The sequence below is a fragment of the Anarhichas minor genome, unplaced genomic scaffold, assembly GCF_050575085.1.
Source record: "Anarhichas minor isolate MPS153535 unplaced genomic scaffold, ASM5057508v1 ptg000136l, whole genome shotgun sequence".
NCBI lineage: Eukaryota > Metazoa > Chordata > Actinopteri > Perciformes > Anarhichadidae > Anarhichas > Anarhichas minor.
Genome location: NW_027466582.1, coordinates 18,058,042 through 18,073,142, shown reverse-complemented (window position 1 = coordinate 18,073,142; position 15,101 = coordinate 18,058,042). Strand labels below are relative to the sequence as shown.

Genomic DNA, 15,101 nt, shown 5'->3' with positions numbered 1-15,101 from the left:
TTGTGCTATTGTTTTAAGTTGGTCAAACAGCGCGGCAGACACTACAATGACATAAATATGCACCTCATAGGCCAACACCAGTTCAAGTGTTCTAGCCAAGTTGATTTCACGGGCCCTTTTCGGTGAGTTCACCTAAAAGCTGTTGCGTGTTACGAACGACAGAAGTGTCTGCAATGGCTGATCTGAGTCTAGAGTCCAGCTGGACCACTAGAGTAGTATTGTCAGTCACCGGGAGTGTCACGGCTCCGCTGTGACCTCAGCGTGTATCGGTGTCTCACCTCTGTTCTCTGTCTGTGAGCGTGTGTGTGTGTTTATGCCATGGGCATGGCTTCAATCATTCGGCACCTGGGCTCATCTTCACACCTGCCAACAATCAGACCATCATCACAGACAGCTCAAATACCCCAGCTTCCTTCAGTCTCATCGCCAGATTGTTTCTTCAGCTCAGTGGTAGCTGCAGCCTCAGCCCCAGCCCCGCTGAGGTTTACCTCGTCTCAACAGTTAGTTCGCTTTGTTTTCCCGATCTGCAACTAACTTGTGTTTTTCTTGTGCACCAAGATTCCTGTGCCACGTCGCCGCCCAGCTGCCGCCACTCACACCGCCTCACCTTCCTACCTGCATGTTCCACTGGCTCCACGAACAACTAAATAAAACTTTTTATTTCACCTACCCTGTTGTCTGCGCATGGGTCCAGAATAACCGACCGTAACATGGAGATTGCTATCAGGTGAAGCCACATCTGGGTCTTCCTTGATTGGACCAGGTAGCGAGTCGCTTTACCATGATCATTACTATCTATATTGTCTTTACACAGGGGAACCAGCCAGATTGCTGATTAGACTGTGGTTTGTAAAAGTGTCTGTAAGAGAAAAACATTCACCAAAGCCAAGGATCTGCAAGATTCTTCATGAACTGCATGAGTAAATTTGCTCCTTTGCTTTTGGTCTTGGTCCTATCTCATCATAACATCTCTAGTGATGCTGGTAGGCCAAGATAGCATTGTTCATTTCATTTTAAAGCTCCAAAGTCCGCTCAGTGCAGTCAGTACAGTTTGATATTAGCTTGTAAACTGACTACTTGTGAAACAATCTGGATGTACACAAATCCAACTCCAGTCTCGCGTTTCAAGTTTCTAATCAGACTGTAAACACACTTTAAACTTCCGCCGGCATGATTGTGGATTGTCATGCATTCATTGAATGGCAGTGAAGCATAATGTTACTCCTGACTGTTCTCGTCCAGGCAAACAGTTTTTTCAGCTCAGACATAAATCCTTTTTAGCTCTCTTTGTTGCTTTTCAAGGCATCTTTGTGTAGAATGACATTGTAGCGTAGTTCTCGTCCAGTCGGATGATCAGGTCTGAAATCAGTGAACGGACCACAAAGTCGGTTTAAAGGACTTTACAAACAAGGGGCGTGACAAATTCACAATACGAAAATGCGAAATACTCGCCTGCGAATTATAATTAAAAAAAGAACTGTTGTATAAAGCCTGAACAGTCTCCACATTGTGTCGAATACTGTTTTCCTGACGATATTTGTTACCCCCTACTTATACCTAAACCACAGAGGGGGCGCTATCAGTTTAACAGGATGGAAGAACTATTCGACTGGAGAACAGACTTCGTCTAAACTTCAGTTTCTCTCTCATAAATTTCAGCTGTAACGATAGGTAACTAATTGGTGCAGTAATACTGTAATGCAGTTACGGCTACCATTTAGCTACCAGTGGTGCTGCATACTGTAGCACACAGGTTAATGTCTGCAGACAGCAGGCCGTCCAGCGCCACTAAAAGGAATGCTATAATAGAGTTTTCTTATCAAGTGTAATTAATTATGTTAACGTGATTTAAGGAACTGTACAGAGTTGTGTTCAATGACAATAAAATCCAGGATTGTTCTATTTACTTATCTGTAAAAACTTGCCTCACTCCACTTAATTTTCCAATTCAAGCTAATGAAAACTACACCAATCGGTCAGTTTACCACTCAAGCTGCCAACACTACAATTTAACTGTCTGTTTGGGAATCAAAGTTAAAAAAATAAAACATGAAATTGTGTTTTGGCATACACGAAAAAAAAGTAATAAGTAATAAAAGTATAAGCACACACATCATTGGTCAACTACGTTCTTACGTAGTTTTTTGCAGAGGATGCATTACCATTCCTGATTGGACAACAAATATGGTGATGAGATAGATGTTGATAAGAATGAAGGTTCTGCACATGAGCACAAATGCATGGAGAATCATGAGGGCTTAACAGGTATGATATGAAAAATATATGCAGGGTACCAATCTGATACCAGTGTTTAATTAATAAGTTGTATGCCTCACTGTGTGTAAGAGACTGATCATTCTTTTATGTGTAAGGTAACATCAGGCTTGACTTAAACATTGCTTTCTTAATTATAACTTTAACTATATATAAATGTACTGAATTGTTATATGGGCGACTGTGGCTCAGTGGTAGAGCAGGGTCGTCCTTCAATCAGAGGCTCTGCTAGTCCATGTCGATGTGTCCTTGGGCAAGACACTTAACCCCTAATTGCTCCCCTAGCTGTGCCTACGGTGTGTGAATGTTGTATGAATGTTAGATAGTCCTGATGGGCAGGTGGCTCCTTGCATGGTAGCCCCTGTCATCAGTGTATGAATGGGTGTGAATGGGTGAGTGATGACATGTAGTGTTAAAGCGCTTTGAGTGGTCGGAAGACCAGAAAAGCGCTGTACAAGTACAGTCCATTTATTTATTAAAGTAATGATATCTGATATAATATATATTATATTTGCATATTGTGTTTTATTTAATTGTAGGAACCCTAAAACATGGAACCAGAAGTCACTTTCAACTGGACCGACGTTGTGACTGCCTGCTACGAAATAAATATTTTCGATTTCATACAGACAAAGACCCCTTCTATTATTTGTGTATTGTTATATATTTTCCTAACGTTATTGTCTGTTGTGACAATATGTGGAAACCTTCTTGTTATAATGTCTGTCTTTTATTTCCAACAGCTCCACACTCCTACTAACTACCTTATTGTCTCTCTGGCTGTGGCTGACCTGCTTGTTGGGATCATAGTCTTTCCTTTAAGCATGGCATTCTCACTTAGCTCGTGTTTGTATCACGAGGGTTTATTTTGCAAAGTACGAATCAGTTTTGATATAACACTGAGCACAGCTTCTATTCTGAACCTATGTTGTATTTCTATTGACAGATATTATGCAATATGTCAGCCTCTGACCTATCAAACTAAAATAAGCTATCGTGTTATTGTGATCATGATCCTGATGAGCTGGGGGGTCTCTGTTGTAATTGCAGTTAGCATCATAATTGCTGGATTAAATAATGAAACATGTGAGGAAAGTTGTTTCATTGATGTTCTCATAGAAAACACTATTGGACCTATATTATCATTTTACCTTCCAGTGATCATAATGCTCTGTATCTATCTAAAGATTTTCCTTGTGGCACAGAGACAGGCACGCAGCATCTGGAACACAACCTGTCAGAGAGCAACGGGTGGGGCCACTGTCAGTAAGATGGAGAGAAAGGCCACCAAAACTCTGGCTACTGTTTTAGGAGTTTTTCTATTATGTTGGACTCCTATCTTTCTTTGTGTCACCTTTTTTTCTTTCATTAATAATTCAGTATCACTTTCTGTGATGGAAACACTAAACTGGCTTGCACTCTCCAATTCAATGCTCAATCCATTTATTTATGCTTTCTTCTACAGCTGGTTCAGATCTGCTTTTAAAATGATAATTTCTGGAAAAATATTTCAAGGTGATTTTACTGACTCAAAACTGTCTTGACATGAACTACTTAAATGGCTTATTATTCATCTGTCATAATAAAGATGATTATCTTCACACTTTGTCATATAACTTTATTTTTCATTGTACTCAGAATTGCATATTTCTGCAAATGTCATAAAAATCATTTTAGAAGTATTTGTTTCAAATAAATGTTCCAAGAAATAATGTGAAACAATAGTAACTAACACAAAACAACAACATAAACTGGATTAATTAAAGCAAAAATGACCTGACTGTACTCTGTAAGGAGTACATCGAATATAAAAACATTTTAATGTCATCATGTATAAAGGTTTGCTTACTATAAGGTTTGCTTGTTTGTTCGTATAATGTTGGGATAGCAGTTTGGCTGAAGTATTTTCGCCCCGGTAAGACATACCTGGAATCCAGTGTTTTAATTATTGCTCTGAGCCAGTCTTTCTCAACTGTCTGTAGCGGGACCATTTCCTTGCAGAGGTGGATCGTTATTGAGTTTGTAATGTCGCTCCACCCCTTGCTTTTCTTGTCATATGCAGCGCCACACTTGGTATTCCAACTCATGTTTTCTGCTAAGGTGATGGAGTAAGTTGCTAGTGTTACCGGCAGCTGCAACAACAGTGGCTCGGCAGACTTTGCAATATATAGTCTTTTGGTCGTCGGATTTTTTAAAACCGAAATACTGCTCATCATCAGGTTTATGGTTCATGTCATTTGACAAATCAAATCAAAAAGACAGTGACATTACAGAACAGCAGTGTACAAACACAGTACATTGAAAATAAAACATTCCCCACACCAGACCACAGAACCTTGCTGTTATTGTCCGGAAACAATCAGGTCCTAAGTAATTTGTGTATATACACATTCTCATAAAATGGTTAGCATATGAGCCTTCTGTTATCTTGCACTTAACACAAAACTTTGATATATCTGGGTTAATTTCATTGCATCTCCCTGGGGTAATATGTAGCCAATGATTTATCTTAAAGTTCCTTTGTTCTATTAGTGGTTAACATATACCACATATCATATCATCCTATCTTTAATTTCTACACCAAAATCAGTCTCCCATTCCATTTCAAACGGAATATATGATTACGTGAAAGTCACCATATACAAATCAGGTAGATAGATGGTGATGTGGATAAATAAGTAGATCCTGATGGAGACCATCAGAAAGTAGAAGCATCAGTGGGTGCACAAGGATCCTGCTTGGAGAGAAATATTGCTTTAGATTTTGCGTAGTTAATCTTGTATCTCGTAACTCAGTTAAGATACTTACATAGAGTAATATGTCACCAGCATACAATGATATTTTGTACCGCTTGGCCCCTGTTTGAATAGCCCTAACATCAGGATCAGTATGGATGACCTCTGCAAGAGGCTCTATTGCTAATGCTACGAGTAGAGGTGATAGCGGCAGCCCTGTGCAGGGCTTCGTTCAAGTGGAAAGATGGGAGACCATTTGCTGTTTGTAATTACAGAGGCTTTTGGAACAGCATAAAGCACCTTTTTTTCTGTTTAAGGAAGTTCTCAGCAATTCCAAAATTAGCAAGGACATGGACTCAGTATGGCCATTCTATCCTATCGAAAGCTTGACCTGCATAATGATACGACCAATGTCTTGTCTTTTACTTGAACACCATATTGTAGTATATTTAAAAACAGCCTTTTTATGTTATTTAATGAATTACATTTTAAGAATTATTTCTCTAGCAATTGACAACATGCCTATAGAAACGTGAGCATTTTGGGCTACAAATAAAAACATGCAAGCTAGCTAACGCTACATTGTTATCTTAACCAAGATTGTTTGTGTAGTTTCTTGAGGTAAAATGGCAACATAGCAACAGGACACAGTGTGGGTTCCCTGGCTGCTCAAACATAAATCCCTGTCGGCTGTCTTTGGCTTTTTTTTGTGCAGCATTGAATGATAGCGAAGCATTCTCCTGATTATTATCGTCCAGGTGGATGATCAGGTTCGAATGTTGTTTAGAATACTGTTTATACCTGAAGCACCAAGAGGGGGCGCTATCATTTTAACAGGAGGGAAACACTATTCGATGGGGGAACAGACTTTGACATAACACCTGCTTCTTTCTTAACTTTTCCAGCTTTTCAGTTTCTCTCTCATTAATTTCAGTTGTTATGATAGGTGACTAATTGGCACGGTGATACTGTAATTAAGTCGCAGCTGGTAATGGAGTATTTTACAACGGGTTTGAATAGAGCTCAGCTGATCATAATCATAGAAGGGAAGTATCTGTTTTATAAATGACAGTTTTTACCACAGAACAGGTGCAACTCAAGGCTTAGATCAGGCTCATTTCCCCACTCCTTCTGATAGCTTTTCTCATATTTTACTCATTTTGGCATTGCACAGGATTTGGCCACCAGTGGTACCACACACTGTAGCACACAGGTGAATGTCTGCAGACAGCAGGCCCTCTAGTGCCAATACACTGGTTGCTAGGATTTGGTTTTTCAACCTAGTGTAACTAATTATGTTAACGGGATTCAAGGATCTGCAGTGTTGTGTATAATGACCATACAAATGCAGGATTGTTCTGTATACTAATCTGTAAAAACTTTGCCCACCACTCTTCTTTCCAGCTCAAGCTGATGAAAACAAGTCCAATTGGCCAGTTTACCACCCAACCTGGCAACACTGCAATTTAGCAAAATCTTTCAAGTGGAACTATTGAGGTTTGGATAAGAATCAAAGATTAAAAAAATAACAAATGGAATTGTGTTGAGGCATCCCAAAAAAACAGAAGAGTAGACGCTCACACATCATTGGTCAACTATGTCCTTTTATTGTATCTTCGATGACTCATGCTAACAAACTGCAGTCCCATTCCTGACTGGACAAGAACAATTATAGTGATTAGATAGATGTTGGTAAGTATAAAGTTTCTGCACATCAACATTAATGCATTGGACAACTGTGAGAGTTTAACAGGTATGATGTAAAAAATGTAGAGAATTGTTATTGTGTTGACTGTCAAATATATATATATATAAATACAGTATTTATATTATTTTATACATTATTTTTTGTCAGGTAACATATCAGGCTTGACTTACACATTACCTTCTTAACTTTGCGAAACAAAATGTAACAAATAAATGCTTGGATGTAAATGTATTGCATTGTTAAAATATCAGATAACCTGATCTGCCTATTGCCCAGATACCATAGGTATATATCAAATCAATGCTTACTGCTAATATGTCTTTAATTGTAGGAACACTCAAACATGGAACCAGAAGTCACTTTCAACTGGACCAACATTGTGACTGCCACACATCCCTGCTACGAAATAGATAATTTCTATTTCATACTCACAAAAAACCCTTCTATTATTTGTGTATTGTTATATATTTTCCTAACGTTATTGTCTGTTGTGACAATATGTGGAAACCTTCTTGTTATAATATCCGTCTTTTATTTCCAAAAGCTCCACACTCCTACTAACTACCTTATTCTCTCTCTGGCTGTGGCTGACCTGCTTGTTGGGATCATAGTCTTTCCTTTAAGCATGGCATTCTCACTTAGCTCGTGTTTGTATCACGAGGATTTATTTTGCAAAGTACGAAGCACTTTTGATATATCACTGAGCACAGCCTCTATTCTGAACCTATGTTGTATTTCTATTGACAGATATTATGCAATATGTCAGCCTCTGACCTATAAAACTAAAATAAGCTATCGTGTTATTGTGATCATGATCCTGGTGAGCTGGGGGGTCTCTGTTCTAATTGGAGTTAGCATCATAATTGCTGGATTAAATAATGAAACATGTGAGGAAAGTTGTTTAATTGATGTTCTCATAGAAAACACTATTGGACCTATATTGTCATTTTATCTTCCAGTGATCATAATGCTCTGTATCTATCTAAAGATTTTCCTTGTGGCACAGAGACAGGCACGCAGCATCTGGAACACAACCTGTCAGAGAGCAACGGGTGGGGCCACTGTCAGTAAGATGGAGAGAAAGGCCACCAAAACTCTGGCTACTGTTTTAGGAGTTTTTCTATTATGTTGGACTCCTTTCTTTCTTTGTGTCACATTTTTGCCTTTCAGTAATAATTCAGTACCTGTTCCTGTGATTGAAACCCTAAATTGGCTTACACTGTCAAATTCAATGCTCAATCCATTTATTTATGCTTTCTTCTACAGCTGGTTCAGATCTGCTTTTAAAATGATAATTTCTGGAAAAATATTTCAAGGTGATTTTACTGACTCAAAACTGTCTTGACTTGAATTCCTGAAATGGTTAATGATTTGGTTGGCACAATAAAGATGATCATCTTCACACAACTGTACTATACATTTTTCTCAGAATTGCATATTTCTGCAAACATGATAAAAAAATCCTTTCGGAAATTTGTTGTTTCAAATACATTTTCCAACCACTAATGAGAAACAAAAGTAACTAACGCAATTGACAAAATAATTTGGAATAATACAATTTAGAATCTTTTTTAAAAGTAAAGACACGTTGAAGTACTTGACTATGACAGTCTGGTACTGGTGTAACGAGTGGGGCCCAAAGGCTCTGTTCGGTTCCACACAAACATCCCAAGTATGATAAAATAAGAAAAAAAGAGGAAAATACAGGTAGAGGTCACTCTAGATCCAGGCACCGCTTCTAGTGGGTCACATGTGATGATTGAGAAGCTTTATTTTTGTATCGGTCTTTACATTGCTTTTAGGGAAAAAGCTGCATATTGTACCTTCAACACCCTAATTACTAAATTGAGAGCAATACTTGGTTTTCTGTCCAGAAATAACAATTGAATCCCTATTTGCCATAGAATTAAAATATTGTAGAATAAATATTTATTTCTCTTTTGGATTATGGGGATGTTGTAGCTGCCACCATTATGAAATCATTCCATGCTGCCTACAACTCAGCCCATAAGTAGGGATCCTTACGCCCGGGCCACACTGCATGTGTGAGCAGCGCGGATGGCTGCCCCGAACATAACATACATGATGAACATGTATTTTTGAGTGAGGTCACAATTACCTTTGACCGAATCAGTCCATTCTTAATCTAAGTGAATGTTTGGGCCAAATTTGAAGAAATGACTTCAAGGCAGTCCTGAGATAACGTGTTGATGGAATGGGAAGAAAGTGACAGTGACCTTGACATTTGACCACCAAAACTAATTATTTCACCTTTGAGTCCAACTGGATGCTCAAACCACTCTGAGCACCAAATTTGAGTTGGGTGGTGTCTGTTGAGGAATGTTCCATGGCATTGTAGAACCTGGTGGTTGTAAGCGCACCCTTAGCGAGTATTTTACCCCTGAACCAGACCTACTGTTGGACCTGGTTGTCCTCTTCAAGTTTTATGGAACTTAAGATTCAGGTGAAGCCTTTTGTTGCAACGAGAAGGACGTTTTTTCATGCCGCGGTGGCCACAACAAGGTGCATCACGAGTGTATGTCAACATTACCCCCCTTTGGCTCAGAGGAACCATCAACCAAAAGGAGGCCCATGACAAGACACTTTTGTGCTTAACCGCCATGCAGTGTACGGGATTGAGTGCATCTATTCTATTTTCATACTTTGCTGTATTTATAACTTCAATTTTATTATCTACTCCATATTGTGAATGGGCATTTTGAGGTCATGGAGCGTTATTGTTACCATGCAATTTCCAGGCAATCAGTGGGGTCAAGTAGCCCCTGCCATATTGTATGGGTCGAATAAACAAGAATTACAGCAATAATTGATTCACTTCTGAGCTGCTGATAGGTAGATTATGTTACTTTTGGCAAGATAGCTGTGTGCAGCTGTTTTCAGTCATTATGCAAACTAAGCTAAAAAGCTGCTGGTTGTGAATTCCATATTTAAATTAACAGACATGAGTGGTATTGATTTGTGAGTGGTCCTCAGAGTCATACACAAGGAGGTCAATGACAACTGCTATAATAACAATTTATTTATATAGCACCTTTAAAAACAGAGTTCACAAAGTGCTTTGACAGTCAAAGCAGCAAAAACAAGGCAATAATAACAGAAAGCTCAGTGAGACAGTTGGATACGTGTCACACACAGAGAGAGAGATTTATTTTACTAAATCTTTTATTGTATCTTTATTTCTAATTAAATTCCATTAACAGTTTTACCCCCCGCCAGGTTTCTCCGTCATTGCCCACGTGAGCGTTGAAGTCCCCCAGGAGAACTATGGAGTCGGTAGGCGGCGCCCTTTCCAGGACCCCTCCCACCGACTCCAAGAAGGCCGGATACTCCGAACTGCTGTTTGGTGCATAAGCACAAACCACAGTCAGAGCCTTGCTCCCCGCAACCCGTAGGCGCATGGAGGCGACCCTCTCGCTCTCCGGGGAGAACTCCAACACAGCGGCGCCCAGCCGGGGGCTCGTGAGTATCCCCACTCCCGCCCGGCGCCTCTCACCCTGGGCAACTCCGGAAAAGGACAAAGTCCAACCCCTCTCCAGGAGCTTGGTTCCAGAGCCAACGCTGTGTGTGGAGGTGAGTCCAACTATTTCTAGCTGGTATCGCTCCACCTCCTGCACCAGCTCCGGCTCTTTCCCCGCTAGCGAGGTGACGTTCCACATCCCTAGAGCTAGTCTATGTCACCGGCGATCGGCATGCCCGGGCCTCCCGCCCGACCTACCGCCCGGTCTGCATAGCACCCGACCCCGATGCGTGTCCCTGCGGGTGGTGGGTCCACAGGGTGGCTGCTCCATGGTGTTTATTCGGGCTGAGGCCGACCGGGCCCCATGGGCAAAGGCCCGGCCACCAGACGCTCGCCTACGAGCTCCCCTCCTGGATCTGGCTCCGGGAGGGTGCCCCGGTTTCCCTGGTCCGGGCGAGGTGACTTTAGTCCGTGGGCTGCTTATCATTAGGGTCGTTTTGAACCGCTCTTAGTCTGGGCTCTCCCCTGAAACCTGTTTGCCTTGGGAGACCCTACCAGGGGCTAATGCCCCGGACAACATAGCTCCCAGGATCACTGAGCCACTCAAACTCCTCCACCACGATAAGGTGGCGATTCGCGGAGGAGCCCAAATGGTGTTTCGTTATTGGACTTCTGTGCTTGCCACGGTTTGGCCATAACGAACACTATGTTCGAACATAAGGTGGCTCATAAGTGTACCTGGTACCAGAACACCTTAGGCCGGAGATCAATGATCGACTTTGTAATCGTATAATTTGATTTGTGGCCGTATGTCTTGGACACTCGGGTGAAGAGAGGAGCAGAGCTGTCAACTGATCACCACCTGGTGGTGAGTTGGATCAGATGGCAGGGGAACCGGTTGGAAAGACCCGGTAAACCCAAACGTGTAGTGAGGGTAAACTGGGAACATCTGGCGGAGGACCCTGTCCGGGAGGTCTTTAACTCCCACCTCCGGAAGAACTTCTCACACATCCCGAGGGAGGTTGGGGACACGGAATCCGAGTGGACCATGTTCAAAGCCGCTATTGTGGACGCGGCCGCTAGGAGCTGTGGCCGGAAGGTCATCGGTGCCTGTCGTGGCGGCAACCCGAGAACCCGGTGGTGGACACCGGAGGTGAGGGAAGCCGTCAAGCTGAAGAAGGAGACCTTCAAGGCCTGGTTGGCCCAGGGGTCTCCTGAAGCAGCTGACAGGTATCGGCAGGCCAGAAGGGCTGCAGCTGCGGTGGTCGCGAATGCTAAAACTCGGGCATGGGAGGAGTTCGGGGAGGCCATGGAGAAGGACTTTCGGTTGGCCTCAAGGAGGTTCTGGCAAACCATCCGACGGCTCAGGAAGGGAAAGCAGGGCTTACCCCAGGCTGTTCTCAGCATGGGGGGGGAACTGCTAACCCGGACGGAGGACATCGTCAGGCGGTGGAAAGAGCACTTTGAGGAACTCCTAAACCCGACCAACATGTCCTCTGCAGAGGAGGCAGCGCCTGAGGACCTAGGGGGAGGCTCACCCATATCCCTGGCAGAGGTCGCTGAGGTAGTTAAAAAGCTCCTTGGTGGCAAGGCGCCGGGGGTGGATGAGATCCGCCCTGAGATGCTGAAGGCGCTGGACATAGTTGGGCTGTCCTGGCTGACACGCCTCTTCAATGTCGCATGGGGGTCGGGATCAGTGCCCATGGAATGGCAGACCGGGGTGGTGGTTCGCATCTTCAAAAAGGGGGACCGGAGAGTGTGCTCGAATTACCGGGGTATCACACTACTCAGCCTCCCGGGGAAGGCTTATGCCAGGGTGCAGGAAAGGAGGCTCCGACCGCTTGTCGAACCTCAGATTCAAGAGGAGCAGTGCGGATTCCGTCCCGGCCGTGGAACAGTGGACCAGCTCTTTACCCTCGCAAGACTACTGGAGGGGCTCTGGGAGTTTGCCCAACCAGTCTACATGTGCTTTGTGGACTTGGAGAAGGCTTTCAACCGGGTCCCTCGGGGGGTCTTGTGGGGGGTGCTGCGGGAGTATGGGGTGCCGGACCCGTTACAACGGGCGATCCGGTCTCTGTACGACTGCAGTAGGAGCTGTGTCCGCATTGAAAGGTGCGGTAGATGCAGAGTCTATTACCAAACGTGCTCTGCTGTCCTTATTAGGCCACTTTGACTTTGCGATGAGAATTATTCCTCAAGGCAGATCTTTCATATCCAGATTACTTGACCTCTCAAAAACGGCGGACAAGCTTCACAATCTTGTTGCCTTAGAGGAAGGCTGTAGATCCGATTTTTAGATTCTGGACTTTGCTGTGTGATAATTGGAACGACATCTCGTTCTTCTACAATGACTATACCCAAACATCAGTCGCTCTAAAAATCTTTACTGATGCAGCTCCTTCCGTTGGTTTTGGGGGAATCTACTACGATCAATGGTTCGCGGACACCTGGCCAAAAGAACTGCTCGCTCTCCCTCCAAATCTACAATCTACCGCACTCTTGGAGCTATATCCCATCATTGTTGCATGCATTCTCTGGGGCAGCCTATGGTCTCGAAAAAAAACTTGTAGTTTTCTGTGATAATGAGACAACTGTAAACATCATAAAGAAAGGTCGATCTTCTATTCGCCTCATCAATCGATTCGTCAGACGACTAGCTTGGTCGTGTGTCAAGGGTCATTTCACTCTCCGCGCAGCGCACCTTCCTGGCCTCAATAATAAAATTGCTGACTCTGTCTCTTTTAAATTTCAGGAGTTCAGAATCCTCTGCCCCCATGCCGCACCTCAAAGCCTGCATTGCCCAGCCTTCTTGCAAACTGTCCTAGACTAGAGGGTCCTCTTCAGTCCTACATGAATTCAGCATTAAATTCGAGCTCTTCCCTCTGTCGGCTGCTAAAAGGAGATCATTGGATACCTTGAGGAGGGTGGTTGCTATGAGGTGTATGAGATTGAGCACAGCTGATAGGTCCTTGGATGGGATAGGGTGGGCAGTAGCATCAGCTCGCCCAACTACAATCCTGGAATACTTATAGTTGTGGGCCTGCTGGTTCCATTGCAGGTGCATTGTGCCCCATCTTACTCCTGTGACTGCGGTCGGTAGGTTGGTGCCCAAAGAGAACTGAAAGGATTTGTCGACCAACTGTGATTCAGGCTGGTCGCACTGTAGAGCTTCAACCAGGTTCAAGTTGATTGCAGATTTGTTTACCCGCAAGGCAAGGACCGCTTCCTGATGCAGACTGTCCTTTCACAAGTGTCCAGCCTTCACAACAGGGCAATATTAAGAGGGCAGTATTATACCTCGTTGGTTGAAGTTTCAAGACAACAGGGAAATGTGTCGTTTTCCTGGAGGAGGGCAAAGGGAGGTCGTCCATGTTCTGAGGGCTTTATCTCCCCATCCTGAGTGAGTTTCCCTGATTGAGTACCTTGTTCATCCAGCAGCGGTTGTGGTGCTTGGTTATAATCATTGAAACCATAGCATTGGGCTTCTGTTTGAATTGGTAAATCGTCAGGTAAGGGTTGCTGCACCTTGCCCATATTTTGGGTTGCTTGAATTCTATTAGCAGATCGAAGCAATTAAGCAAATCCTTACCGGTGAGCAAGGGAACCGAGTCAAGAAGAGACACGTAGACTGGATGGACAAGCTTCATTGGTTTGAATGTCCAGTATATGAGGGCTAACAAGTTCAGCTTGGGGCCTACTGTGGACAAAGCCTGGACGTCCAGTGTACAATGATGCAGATGGAGGGTTTGTCCTTACTGTTGTGCTATTGTTTTAAGTTGGTCGAACAGCGCGGCAGACACTACAATGATATAAATATGCGCCTCATAGGCCAACACCAGTTCAAGTGTTCTAGCCAGGTTTTCGGTGAGTTCACCAAAAAGCTGTTGCACAGGTTGCGTGCCACGAACGACAGAAGTGTCTGCAATGGCTGATCTGAGTCTAGAGTCCAGCTGGACCACTAGAGTAGTATTGTCAGTCACCAATTAGGAGATTGCTATCAGGTGAAGCCACATCTGGCTCTTCCTTGATTGGACCAGGTAGCGAGTCGCTTTACCATGATCATAACTATCTATATTGTCTTTACACAGGGGAACCAGCCTAATTGTTGATTAGACTGTGTTTTGTAAAAGTGTCTGTAAGAGAAAAACATTCACCAAAGCCAAGGATCTGCAAGATTCTTCATGAACTGCATGAGCAAATTTGCTCCTTTGCTTTTGGTATTGGTCCTATCTCATCATAACATCTCTAGTGATGCTGGTAGGCCAAGATAGCATTGTTCATTTCATTTTAAAGCTCCAAAGTCCGCTCAGTGCAGTCAGCTATCACTTAATCTCTATAAACAGATTCTGCATTCACCTGTCGAATGTTTGGGCAATGGGACAAGATTTTGGTCTTGGAAGCACTCTGGTTAGTAGTCTGAGTAGTATTTTTTAAACTGTCCATGCAGAGTGCTTTTTATAGGTTTGATATTAGCTTGTAAACTGACTACTTGTGAAACAATCTGGATGTACACAACTCCAACTCCAGTCTCGCGTTTCAAGTTTCTAATCAGACTGTAAACACACTTTAAACTTCCGCCGGCATGTTTGTGGATTGTCATGCATTCATTGAATGGCAGTGAAGCATAATGTTACTCCTGACTGTTCTCGTCCAGGCAAACAGTTTTTTCAGCTCAGACATGAATCCTTTTTAGCTCTCTTTGTTTCTTTTCAAGGCATCTTTGTGTTTTTTTGTGTATTCATTAAATGACATTGTAGTGTAGTTTTTGTCCAGTCGGATGATCAGGTCAGAAATCAGTGTACGGACCACAAAGTCGGTTTCAAGGACTTTACAAACAAGGGGCGTTAAAAAAGAACTGTTGTATAAAGCCTGAACAGTCTCCACATTGTGTCGAATACTGTTTTCC

General features: G+C 43.1%; 2 protein-coding genes across 2 annotated transcripts; both read left to right on the top strand.

The window, feature by feature from the left end:
- The first annotated feature begins 2,825 nt into the window (after positions 1–2,825).
- Positions 2,826–3,818, top strand: LOC142941988 (trace amine-associated receptor 1-like). Its single transcript, XM_076084120.1, has one exon. It carries the CDS (start codon positions 2,826–2,828, stop codon positions 3,816–3,818), a length of 993 nt encoding a protein of 330 aa, XP_075940235.1.
- A 3,242-nt stretch (positions 3,819–7,060) lies between these two features.
- LOC142941987 (trace amine-associated receptor 1-like) lies at positions 7,061–8,062 on the top strand. Its single transcript, XM_076084119.1, has one exon. The coding sequence runs from the start codon at positions 7,061–7,063 to the stop codon at positions 8,060–8,062; it is 1,002 nt and encodes a 333-aa protein (XP_075940234.1).
- The last annotated feature ends 7,039 nt before the right edge of the window (positions 8,063–15,101 follow it).

What these genes read in the sequence shown, in the direction of transcription:
- LOC142941987 (XM_076084119.1), top strand. Translation starts at nt 7,061, where the DNA reads ATGGAACCAGAAGTCACTTTCAACTGGACCAACATTGTGACTGCCACA.
- LOC142941988 (XM_076084120.1), top strand. Translation starts at nt 2,826, where the DNA reads ATGGAACCAGAAGTCACTTTCAACTGGACCGACGTTGTGACTGCCTGC.